Source organism: Porites lutea, chromosome 5, assembly GCF_958299795.1.
Source record: "Porites lutea chromosome 5, jaPorLute2.1, whole genome shotgun sequence".
Taxonomy (NCBI): Eukaryota; Metazoa; Cnidaria; class Anthozoa; order Scleractinia; family Poritidae; genus Porites; species Porites lutea.
In genome coordinates this window covers 2,895,006-2,907,788 of record NC_133205.1, presented here as the reverse complement: position 1 = coordinate 2,907,788, position 12,783 = coordinate 2,895,006, and the positions used below count along the sequence as shown (strand labels likewise).

At 40.7% G+C, this 12,783-nt stretch overlaps 2 protein-coding genes and 1 long non-coding RNA gene across 3 annotated transcripts; 2 read left to right on the top strand and 1 right to left on the bottom strand.

Moving 5' to 3' along the window:
* Positions 1-372: 372 nt before the first annotated feature.
* Positions 373-1,666, bottom strand: LOC140936946 (uncharacterized). Its single transcript, XR_012165423.1, has 2 exons — positions 1,217-1,666; positions 373-1,082 (listed from the first exon to the last, which is right to left on the bottom strand). It is a non-coding gene; the product is annotated as an uncharacterized lncRNA (long non-coding RNA).
* Positions 1,667-2,725: 1,059 nt separating this feature from the next.
* LOC140936938 (uncharacterized) lies at positions 2,726-5,831 on the top strand. The gene has a single exon (XM_073386448.1). It carries the CDS (start codon positions 3,004-3,006, stop codon positions 4,765-4,767), a length of 1,764 nt encoding a protein of 587 aa, XP_073242549.1. The 5' UTR covers positions 2,726-3,003; the 3' UTR covers positions 4,768-5,831.
* Positions 5,832-7,517: 1,686 nt separating this feature from the next.
* On the top strand, positions 7,518-9,973 carry LOC140936939 (uncharacterized). Its single transcript, XM_073386449.1, has 2 exons — positions 7,518-7,855; positions 8,378-9,973. The coding sequence occupies exons 1-2, from the start codon at positions 7,621-7,623 to the stop codon at positions 9,364-9,366; spliced, it is 1,224 nt and encodes a 407-aa protein (XP_073242550.1). The 5' UTR covers positions 7,518-7,620; the 3' UTR covers positions 9,367-9,973.
* The last annotated feature ends 2,810 nt before the right edge of the window (positions 9,974-12,783 follow it).

Below are 12,783 nucleotides of genomic sequence, written 5' to 3'. Positions count from 1 at the left end.
AGTCGACAAAAACCATGTTCCAGAATAATTTAAAGAATATTGCATTCTTTTTTAAAGTTTTCAAGGGCTAAAAGATGTAATTAGTCATCTGTAAAAAATAACACCAAATAACACCAAAGAAAATTTCTCATGGGAGTCCGAGAAAACAAATGTCAAATTTCACAAAAATTGTGAAACACAGGTAGAATTCTGAAAATTTAAGTAATGGTCCAGCTAAGAAGCAGGCAGAAAAACAATAGCCCGCGGCAATAGCGTCAGTTATTTTTCAGGCGCTAATTTCTCTAATCAAATTAAATCTGAATGCTCTGATTGGTCAATACAGCTAAAAGCGCGAAATTTGAATTTTAAAGTTGAATTAAGATAGCTTAAGACTCATTCGAACAACTTTTTATTTCGTCTATTGCTTTGTTATGTTGAAAAATATAACATATCTAAAATTTAAAAGATTTCTATGCGCCAAACCCGAGGAAGTTAAACTGATATGAAATTACACGAAGATGAGCACAGTGTTACATCAATCAGCGACGTTGGGAACAACATTTACGTCGGCTCTCAGAAAAGAAATGTCAAAACCATGATCGTAAACAGCAGCAATTCACTCTCACGTGGCGAATCTGGCGAACGCGCCAATGTCGCGCGTTCATATTCGGCCACCATACAGAACAACAACAAGTACACAAAATCAAATCCAAATGTTATCTAAATGTTCTGCTTTTGGAAAAAAAGAGGATGTTGCCCAGATAGAAAAAATTCCTGCATGTTCGGATAATCGGGTTTCAGAAAAAGCTCTCCTACAGTTTATCTGTTTTCAAGGTTTTGATATTACTCTATAAAAATCCTTCTTACAATCTCTCTCGTCCTTGGAAAAAATAAAGGCAAGCTACAGTCATGCTCGCTAGATTTTCCGTACCAAGAGAAACTCAAACACCAGTGACAGCTATTTATGATACCTAAGCGGCTTCCGTCTCGGTATTCTCCGTCTCAGAACTCAAAGGTACAAAATGCAAACGTGTCACAAATTTCAATTCGCTCATTTTAACTTAAGGTCCACGGCGAACTTCCATTTCGCTTGATGAAGCAGTCTAGAGAGAAAAAAAATCGAATGAAAGATGGGTAAAGATACACGGAACGGGAATATGGAAGTTTCGAAAGGGGCAAACACATGAATAACACATAATGCGCGCGGAGGTGCGAAAATCTATTGAATTCAGCTTACCTCAAGCTCAAGTGTTCTACATCTCTTCGAGAAATAAATTCATCCTTGTAAAAACAACAAATCTTTCGCTTTCTCCTTTTATGCCCAGCTGTACTCCAATTTCTAGTGCCACAATTATTCTGATCTCCTCCTGATCCGGCCTGACAACGAAAACAACTACGCCGGGCCCAAATTCCCTCATGGCGACTCGGCATGTCGAGGACGGCAGCAAACCATGTTTAAGAGCATTTTGACGATCACTCCGAGGATAAAATACAGTAAATTTGAGATAAATATTCAATAAAGAAAAAATGCAGATTTTTCACGAAGAAATTGACGAGATTTCTTCGGGTAAAAGACAAATTTCCTAACATCTCAAGTGTCACACTAAGATGGGGTCACAACAAGGTCGCGCGTGTGTTGCACGTTTTCCGCTCTAACTTTTGATTGGCGCATAGAACAATGCTGAAACTTGGCCGTGACGTATAAGACAGGGGAATGGGGAAAATAAAGCTAAAAAAAGGTGTTTTTGTCACGTTTCTGACTCTTTTTTTGGCGATTTTTGGATTTCGGCCAATCAGAACGCTTGATTTAATTGAAATTAATGATTAAAAGTTAGCACCTTTTAATCACTTTTGCCGTTCGCCTGCCTACCTTTTACACGGACCATTACTTAATGTGTATAAGATTTAATTTTGTAAAATTTGACATTCATTTTCTCGGGCTCCCATAAGAAATTTCCATACATATTTCTCAATCACCTTTAATCACATTGAGAGAGGAACGAAAACATCTCAAAGCAAGAGGATTGATATGAAAATGTTCAATGAACTGAAAAATGGTGACCGTGGGACAAGTGGCCAGCTGGTAATCTAAAGCAAGGGTAGACCCCAAAATTTGCAAAGAAGAAAGGTTGAAGTAACGAGATGACCAAAATAATCCGATAAAACCGCTAACAGTAACCAGCAATGAATCCAAGAAGAACGGCAAAAACAACACTCAAATCGTCATGGCGGCTTGCACATGACCGAGCAATTCGAACTTGTCACAAACGCTCAAGAAAGCAAAATATTTAAAAGTAACGTAACTACTGTCAAGATAAAGTGTTCTAACAACTTTCCACGGCCGTATAGAGTGGAAATTACCTACACAAGCTTGGAATAATGCGCAAATTTCACCATATCCACCTCGCCACCCTATTAGTAGTCCTTACATGGCCAGCTAGAAGACCTGACACTGAAATAAAGTTTATCGGGCGCTTTCCATTTAGGAAAAACAACCGGAAATTTCGGTGGGAGCAAAAAGTGGAATTTCCGATTGGTAAAAAGTTGTTCCATTTGGTCGTAAACCCCGGCACGTCGCGGTGTCCGACCGTGGACCTGGAACTGGTACAAACTACGAGAAACGTAAATGGAACACGACATTTCGTTCGGAAATTCCAACCAGGAAAACGGGCTCACCTTTTTGGATTTTCCACTTTTTCTGGGAATATTCCAGTGGGACGAACCGACGAAACGTGTGCCATTTACCGCCGAACCGGAAATTCCGAAATTTTGACTAAATGGAAAGCGCCCAAATTTTATCATCTCTTACCAACCGCGAAAATCACTCTACAAATAACGCATTCTGATTGGTCGAATCTCGTGACGCACACCACCTGCCGTGACACAGTAGTAAGTTCTTTTGAACATATGTTACATTGAGCCATTCAGAGCTGCGATTGAATGTACACTTCTAGGTCTACAAAGAATTCACAGACTAAACTTACTTTGTTTTTGTCGTAAGAACGTAGCTTTATTGACAAAATTATGGATATTCTTTGCCAAAGTCGTATAAACCATGATGAAGACTTGGTTGGCTACCCAGATGATGATCAAGGTGAAAACATCGAAAGTCAAAGAGCGCAAAACAAGAGCAGGGAAGATGGCGGTTTTGTTTTGAACGTCAACGCTTCATACATGCAAATCGGTAGGCAAAACGACATAAGTTTTGGTTCAGTGGATAAAACTTCTGACAGCAAAGTAAATGAAAGCGATGAAAGTGGTCCTGTGCTGACAGGATTTTGGAGACCAACTGGCAAATTGAGCGTCGGTCGCAGTAGAAGTGGTTTTCCTGATTGTAAATACGACCACTTAGTTCAACTGTTGGCCCGTAAGAATAAGCACACGAGAGAAGCTCTTGACATCACAGATAATTACAAAATAACCATGACGGTAACTTACCATGAAGCCAATGATAGCAGCTTTCAAATGCCCGATTATCAGTGTAAACGCCTCAAAACTGAAACCCAATGTGGTGTAAACCGATCAATGGTGGGTGTTGTTGGCTTCCTGTTTCGTTTTCACGAGCCTAACACAAAATACAAGGTCACCTGTACGTTGCTTACAACTCCACCAAAAAGGAGAGGAAAAACTAATATTGCCAGAGAAACTGACGCTTGTCAAAAACTTAGTGAAATTTCAGTCGTTTTAGAAACGGGAGAAAGATCAAAACGGAAATCAGATAAGCCCAGTGAAAAGACGGAAGTGCGTAAGGTTCCACCGTCATTTGCATTGGGACAAGCTTCTTTGTACAAGACTAATGCAAAACTACTTGAACGATCCATTTCGGTGGTGAATCAGTTACAATCTCTCCGCAATGATGGAAAGTGGGAGGATTTTGACAAGTTATCGTGCGATCTTCTCCAAAAGTTTCCTGACACCGACACGCAAATTACTATTAAACTGGAACAAGGAATGGCTGCCCTTTATACTAGTAGAAACGATTTCGAGAGCGCTCGTCATGTCTTTGATGAATCTTTCAAATTAATATCACAAGCAAAAAATGAAGAACTTCTAGCTGGCAGAGGCTACGGTTATCTTGCGGGAATCGCGAGGCGACAAAAGAATTTGGGCGAGGCCACTAGTTTTATGCAGCTTGCGGAGCAAAACAGCCATAAGTGCAGTCACGCACTTCTCGATAGAAGCTACATCGCTTACGAGAAGGCTAGCGTTTTGCTCGATTTTATCGGACTTGCTCCTCATAAAAGTCTTCAACAAGTGAAAGAGGCTCTGGATAATCTTAAAAGGTGCATAGATCTGTGTAATCAACTGGAAAAGGATGATAATGATCTCCACATACAAAGACACCACTTCGCCTTCATTAAAATTGCAATGCTGTTGCTCGACTGTGGAACGGATGCCGCGCGCGAACGCGTTCTTAGCGAGGATTTGATCGCAGAAGGTGAAGAGTATTTGATGACACTGAAAACCAAGTACTGGACAGAGGTCGCTGAAAGTGTTGAGATTCAGTTTTATCTAGCCAGCTCCGATCTAGAATATCGTAAAAGAAACTATCTGGAGGCAGAGAGGTTCGCTAATTTAGCGAAGGACAAGGCGGAAAATTTCGGATTCAATACAGAAATTTCTCAGGCAGAAAAACGTCTAGGTCACATCCGTGTTGTCGCAAACATTGGAAGGAATGGAAACGATTCACGACTCTTTACACCAACATCCGTAGCCGCGAGTGAAGGAGATGATGGTGACATCAGTTGGTCAGCATCAGAATCTGATTGGTTGCAGAATTTAGACTAGGACCACGCCATATTTCCAACCATTTGCTGACATCGGAGCAATTTTTCATAAAGTTATACTAACGCTGCCTCCCCGTTGTCCTCTGCTCGTGGGTCCAGAAAAGAGAGACGGAGGGAGCAGAGTGGGATATATTATTATTTTTAGAAGGGAATTTGTTACAAAATACTGAACTATTAATAGTTGACATTACAGCTGCCCCCGCTCTATATGTTGTAGGACAATTGTATTCTTGATCATTGTGAAGCTCTTTGAAATGTTTCAATTCATAGTGAAGGTTTTCACATTTATTCCATACCATAGGTGAGATAAAAACAGGAAAATCGTTTTGTTTGTTTGTGGGCTGAGTCTTCAAAGACAGAGACAGTGTGTCTGGCAAATTGTTTCCAATCATAGATTTGTGAATGATAAAGTTTTGTCCGGCAAGTGTTTACATCAGTTATACGCACCCTATAACTTCATCCGCGCTTAACGAGTGCCTTTTGGTCCATGATAACTTTTAAAACAGCTGCTTCACAGAATGTCACTGATAACACGCAACGCAAAAGAGTACCGAAGTATGACTGTACAATAAATGTGAGCGGTCCATTTGGGGATTTTCTTTTTTACGTCATCCTAACCATTTCGTATTTGCGGGCGTAAACAATAGAAACGTCATCATTACCTAACGATTCCATGCGGCTCCAGATCAAGCAAGTCAAGATTTTTTTTGGCATACTGACTGTATATTTTAACTGTAAGTGATAGGCGGGGGCCACTAGGATGCCCCCACGGGATTTCGCCTTCTTGGCGAAATCCCTGCGGGGAAATTAAGCTTAGCCTGCCATCTCAGCTGAAGGGTCTGCAACGAGTACAAAGTGTGTGTTACGGCAGAGTCAGACACCTCCATAAGACGGACACCTCGCTAAAACGAACAGCTAGAGTTGGTCAATGCCTTTCTTTACTCTTTTGATTGGCTCTTTATAAGACCGACACCTCAATTAAAAGGACACCTAGAGTTGGTCCCTGCCTTTCCTTACTAATTTTAGCTGACTCCCTATAAGACGGGCACCTCGCTAAAACGGACACCTAGAGTTGGTTCCTGCCTTTCTTTACTCCTTTTGGTTGAGTCTCTATACGATGGACACCTCGCTAACGGACGCCTTGAGTTGGCTCCTGCCCGGTTTTACTCTTTTGATTGACTCTTTATAAGACGGACACCTCAATAAAACGGACACCTAGAGTTTGTCCCTGCCTTTCTTCACTCTTTTAATTGACTATTTATAAGACGGCCACCTCAATAAAATGGACACCTAGAGTTCGTCCCTGCCTTTCTTTACTCTTTTGATTGACTCTTTATAAGACGGACACCTCAATAAAATGGACACCTAGAGTTGGTCCCTGCCTTTCTTCACTCTTTTAATTGACTATTTATAAGACGGCCACCTCAATAAAACGGACACCTAGAGTTTGTCCCTGCCTTTCTTCACTCTTTTAATTGACTATTTATAAGACGGACACCTCAATAAAATGGACACCTAGAGTTGGTCCCTGCCTTTCTTTACTCTTTTGATTGACTCTTTATAAGACGGCACCTCAATAAAACGGACACATTGTGCGAGTCCCAAAGGTGTACGTCTTTAAAAGAGAGAGTTGACTGTAAAGCCCCCAAACAAAATGGCGCTGGCAGACCCTGATCTGAAATTCCAATGGGATTACTTCACACTTAGTCTGTACAAAGACGTTGTGTTATTTTTCTTTTCGATAATCGGCGAGCGCTTGAGCAAAGCTAGCTTGCCAGAGCGAGCGCGAGAGGGTAGCGGTCAATACATTCCCCGCTGTTTTTATTCACCTTTATTTTTATCACCCTCGCGCTCGACGGACTTTGAAGAGAAAAATAGAGGGTCTTTGAACAGGCTATTTCGCACTAGGTGGCTTCTACTTAAAGATTAATCCAACTCATCAATTCGAAAGAATCGGAATCCTCGATAAATAGGTCGTTTAGAGAACAACAAACTTGCAAGATAATTTACTGAGCCTTATAAGCCGGAATGTTCTTTCCATCAGTGATTTGGTCCGGGTCACGATGGTGATAATCAGATGGGATATTTTTGATCTTGGTACAATCATTTTTGGAGGACTCTGTACTGTCATCTTAGGAAAAGTGCCAAGATTGGGTTGCGTAAATGATCAAATTCTGGGCAAACATGCCTCTCCGAAACTGGTTACCATAGAATCATCACGTATGAACAAAAATCGATCATATAAAAATGCTTCCAAATTAATTCTAGTAAACATCACGAGGTTAGATGGAAACTGAAGTCAACTTCAGTAATATGAACTTTTAAAGTCCGACTGTGTATCTTTTCATTTCATAACAGAACACCACGGTAACACCCAAAATATGAAGTTTAGGGCTCTTGCATAACAGGAAAACTGAGATGAACTGGTCCTCTTTAAACTTAAAAAGACTTTCATTTTCGTAGTCGTTTTGATCGTTGCCACTGGTAGAAACAACTAAGATTCGTTCATCTATCGGCCGGAATAAAAAGAACAAACTGCCAAAAAAAAAAATAAAAAAATAAAGCTAAATCTTCAGGCTGCTTTGATGCAACCAACGAACAAAACCATGATACAGTATAGGGTTTTGAAAAAAGATGATGACCACATCAAGCCGGGGAATTCCCTTCACCTCACCAGACAGTCTCGCTACTCTGAACACGTGCACTGAAAGTTCTTTTAAAACCACACATACATGATTACATTGAACATTTCAGAGCTGCGATTGGATCTACACTTCTATAGATCTACAAAAAATTTACAGACTAAACTTACTTTTATTTTGTCGTAAGTAACGTAGATTTATTCACTAAAATTATGGATATTCTTTGCCAAAGTTGTATAAACCATGATGAAGACTTGGTTGGCTATCCAGATGATGATCGAGGTGAAAACATCGAAAGTGAAAGAGCGCAAAACAACTACAGCCGGGAAGACAGCGGTTATGTTTTGAACGTCAACGCTCCATGCATGCAAATCGGTAGACAAAACGACATAAGTTTTGGTTCAGTGGATAAAACTTCTGACAGCAAAGTAAATGAAAGCGATGAAAGTGGTCCCGTGCTGACAGAGTTTTGGAGACCAGCTGGCAAATTGGGCGTCGGTCGCAGTAGAATTGGTTTTCCAGATTGTAAATACGATCACTTGGTTCAACTGTTCGTCCGCAAGAATAAGTACACGAGAGAAGCTCTTGACATCACAGATGATTACAAAATAACCATTACGGTAACTTACCATGAAGCCAATGATAGCAGCTTTCAAATGCCCGATTATCAGTGTAAACGCCTCAAAACTGAAACCCAATGTGGTGTAAACCGATCAATGGTGGGTGTTGTTGGCTTCCTGTTTCGTTTTCACGAGCCTAACACAAAATACAAGATCACCTGCACGTTGCTTACAACTCCACCAAAAAGGGGAGGAAAAACTAATATTGCTAGAGAAACTGACGCTTGTAAAAAACTTAGTGAAATTTCAGTCGTTTTAGAAACAGGAGAAAGATCAAAATGGAAAACAGTTAAGCCCAGGCAGAAGACCGAACTGAGTAAGGTTTCACTGTCATTTGCATTGGGACAAGCTTCTTTGTCCAAGATGAACACAGAACTGTGTAAGAGATCCGCTTGGGTGATTAATCAACTACAGGCGCTTCGTAATGATGGAAAGTGGGAAGATTTCGACAAATTTTCGGGCGATCTTCTTCTTAAATATCCTGATACCGACACGCAAATTACTATTAAAATGGAACAGGGCTTGGCAGCTCTATATAGAAACAAAGTCGAAAGCGCTCTTGAGTTTCTTGATGAATCTTTCAAGTTAATGCCACAGGCCAAGAACGTAGAACTTTTAGCTGGTAGATACTACGGTTATCGCGCGGGAATCGCTAGGCGAAAAAAGAATTTAGGTGAAGCCGCGACATTCATGCAACTTGCGCAAAAGAACACTATTGCTTGTCACACGCACCTAGACTTCATTAGCTACATCGCCTACGAGAAGGCCACTGTTTTGCTCGATTTCATTGGACTCGCACCTCAGAAAAGCCTTCAACGAGTGAGAGAGGCTCTGGATAATCTTGAAAGGAGCATAGATCTGTGTATGCAGCTGGAAAGGGATGATCACGATCTTCGCATACAAAGGCACCACTTCGCCTTCATCAAAATTGCAATGTTGTCGCTCGACTGTCGAACGGATGCTGCGCGCGAACGCATTCTTACCGAGGAATTTTTAGCAAAAGGCCAGGACTGTCTAAACACACTGAAAACCAAGTACTGGTCAGAGATCGCCGAGGGTGTTAAGATTCAGTTCTATCTGGCTAGCTCCGATCTAGAATACCGTAAAGGCAACTTTGTGGAGGCAGAGAGGTTCGCTAGTTTAGCGAAGGACATGGCGGAAGATTTCGGATTCAATACGGAGACTACTCTCGCCCAAGAACGTCTATATCACATCCGTGTTTGGACTGGAAATGATTCACGGCTATTTACGCTACCATCCGAAGGCGAGAGTGAAGGAGGGAAAGGTGACATCGGTTCGACAGCATCAGAATCTGATTGGCTGCAGAGTTTAGACTAGTACTACGTCATATTGGACAAATGTGCATTCATTTGTTGGCTGTGTCAGATGCCTGGGTTGACTTCAGCTAATCTTAAATAAGTGTGATATAGATGTCTTCGCTACTCAGACACTTCTAGTTAGGAATAGCAGATGCTAGTGAATTGATTTGTACACCGCGCATGACGACTTCTGGTTATTGAAAACCCCAAATTGTAGACAATGACGTCATGAAGAAGCAGGGGAATTCCCTCCTTAAGCACAGCGAACATAGATATTAAAAATTTATCAGCTTTCGAAACTCAATTTACATACTGTAAAACTGCTTTGGAAGCTAAAAAAACTGCCCGTAGGCCATTTTTAGCCTTCTAGTGATAGAAAACTGAAAATAGTCACTTCATGTGAGTTATTTTTGTCGCGCGTTTAAAATGGCTACCAAAAGTGGAAACATGGAACAAGGAAGAAATTTTTTCGGGCGTTCTCAGGATGACCAGAATAACATCACTGGCGGAATGGGTAGCGAAAGTGTGGAAAAGTATTCTTTGGGGGCGTTTGTCTTGAGTGTCGATGCTCGAATCATGCAAGTCGGTAGACAAAACGACATAAGTTTTGGTTCAGTGGATAAACCTTCTGACAGCGAAGTAAATGAAAGCGATGAAAGTGGCCCCGTGCTGACTGAGTATTGGAGACCAACTGGCAAATTGAGCGTCGGTCGCAGTAGAAGTGGTTTCCCTGATTGTAAATACGATCATTTGGTTCAACTGTTGGTCAGTAAAAATAAGGACACGAGAGAAGCTCTTGACATCACAAATAATTACAAAATAAACATGACGGTAACTTACAATGGAACCAATGATGGCAGCTTTCAAATGCCCGATTATCAGTGTAAACGCCTCAAAACTCAAACCCGATGTGGTGTGAAGCGATCAATGGTGGGGGTTGTTGGCTTCCTGTTTCGTTTTCACGAGCCTAACACAAAATACAAGATCATCTTTACCCTCCTTACGGCGCCATCGAAAAGGGGAGGGAAAAGGAATGTTACCAGAGAAAGTGACGCTTGTAAAAAACTCAGCGAAATTTCAATCATGTTAGAAACGGGAGAAAAATCAAAATGGAGATCAGTTAAGCCCAGTGAAAAGACGGAAGTGCGCAAAATACCACCTTTATTTGCATTGGAACCAGCTTCTTTGTCCAAGACGAGTGCTGAACTGGTTGAACGATCCGTTTCGGTGGTGAATCAACTACAGTCGCTCCGCAATGATGGAAAGTGGGACGATTTTGACAAATTATCGAGCGATCTTCTCCTTAAATGGTCTGACATCGACTCGCAAATTATAATTAAACTGGAACAGAGCGTGGGAGCTCTTTACAGAAAAGATTTTGAAGGCTCTCTAAAGTTTATCGACGAATCATTTGAGTTGATCCCACACGCCATAAACGTACCGTTTTTAGCTGGCAGAGGCTATGGCTACCGTGCAGGGGTCGCGAGAAGACAGAAGAATTTAGTCGAGGCTGTTAGCCTTTTGCATCTGGCCGAGCAAAACAATCGTGCGTGTCCCATAAACCTCGACACGAGCAACATCGCATACGAGAAGGCAAGTGTTCTTCTCGATTTCATTGGTCTCTCACCCCAGAAAAGTCTTAAACAAGTGAGAGAAGCTTTGGGTAATCTTGAAAAGTGCATAGATGTCTGCATGAAAATGGAAATAGAAGACAACGACCTTAGTCGCTTCGCGTTCATCAAAATTGCCATGCTGTTGCTTGATTGTCGAACGGATGCCTCTCGCGAACGAGTTCTTAGCGACGAGTTCATAAAGAAAAGCCAAGAATGTTTAGTCAGGCTGCAGGAAGCCAAATACTGGTCAGAGATCGCCGAGGGAGCTAAGGTTCAGTTTTACCTGGCTAGCTCCGATCTTGAATATCGTAGAGGGAACTTTGTGGAGGCAGAGACGTTTGCTTGTTTAGCGAGGGACATGGCGGAAGATTTGGGTTTTACTACCGAGATTTCTCTGGCGCAGGAACGTCTCGATCACTCTCGTGTTATTGCAATCGGCGGAAGGACTGGAAACGACTTCCGGCCATTTACATCATCATTTGTCAGCGCGAGTGAAGGAGAAAATGGTGACGTCAGCTCATCAGGATCAGAATCTGATTGGCTGAAGAGTTTAGAGTAACAAGACATTTTTGTTTCTGCTGGGAGATACTTTTAATTTTGAAGATACAGATGTGCGTCTAAGTTCATTTAAAATATTTTAGCGCGACTGACATTGTTCTCTTAAAGCAGCTTTGGTGATTTAGACCTCGGTCATTAGTTGGTGGCTATAACTTACAATAATATGTTTTCAAAACAAGAAATTTGGTGCAAGCCAGTGCTCCGATAGCTGATTTTATTCTTCACATTTATGTAAGTGATTAGATGTCAAAAAGTAGCGATTTTTTTAAAACATCCAGCTATAACAAGTTGCGATAAAACATTTCTTAAAAACATTTTAAGAAATTTTTTAAAACGTTAAATAATACGACGACGTTTCGACGTTCTCGGACGTCATGATCAAATAAAAAATAAAATTGCGTATGAATGTTCTATAAATACAAGAAAAAAAACATAGGTCATTAAAAAGAAAAGTAACATAAAAATATATTACAAGTTAAACAAAGAGTTTCGCGCTAATGGACTGGAGTCACTCTGAGTATTAAGACTAGGCCTAAGTTTTCTTTGATGAATAATATCTCGTAAATGAGGCTGTCTGAATTTCGGTGGCACTTCTTAAGAGCGCAAAATTGACCCTCATTCGGAAGTTTTTTGTCACCGTGAGCTTCTAAAAATTAAAATGCTCTCCGATAGCCGAATATTTGTATGCGGAAAGCACTGATATAGGTGTCGGGCTGGGTAGCCGACAGATCTTGAGTCGTTTATTCACACACCGCGAAAATCATGTTGAAAGTTTTCTGATGTTCAGAATGTAAACTTAGCTACCTAAAGCGGGTTTACAGAGATACTTCTGACATTTGTTTCTTTTCAACTTTAGAACACGCTGGGGTAATACCGCGACTTCTATATTTTGTTAAGAGCTAATTTTCTGAGCTAAATTTTCAAACTTAAGCTAATGAACTAAGAGGAAAAGAAAGAAATTAAACAATACATTAATAAAACAAAGAAACCCTCCTGAATATGTTACGGTTTAGTTTTATCCTCGGTTAAGATTTTCAGTTATTCACCTTAATTTGTTGCAAACTCATTATCATCATACATTACCATACTCAAAAACAAAGGAAATAAAATTTAAAACAAGGTTAAAATTAAGCCACATTATATACGCTTAACAGTTTGATGCCATTAAATTTATTCTCCCTTTTCTTCGAAGTAAGCTTATTGTAGATCATTTTAAAGTCGTCGTGTCATGAGTGGGGCTAATATTGTATGCATTTAGTTCCTGA

Coding starts and splice junctions, on each gene's coding strand:
- LOC140936939 (XM_073386449.1), top strand. CDS start 7,621: ATGGATATTCTTTGCCAAAGTTGTATAAACCATGATGAAGACTTGGTT. Junction 7,856..8,377: donor AGTAAATGAAAGCGATGAAA/GTGGTCCCGTGC, acceptor CATTGGGACAAG/CTTCTTTGTCCAAGATGAAC.
- LOC140936938 (XM_073386448.1), top strand. CDS start 3,004: ATGGATATTCTTTGCCAAAGTCGTATAAACCATGATGAAGACTTGGTT.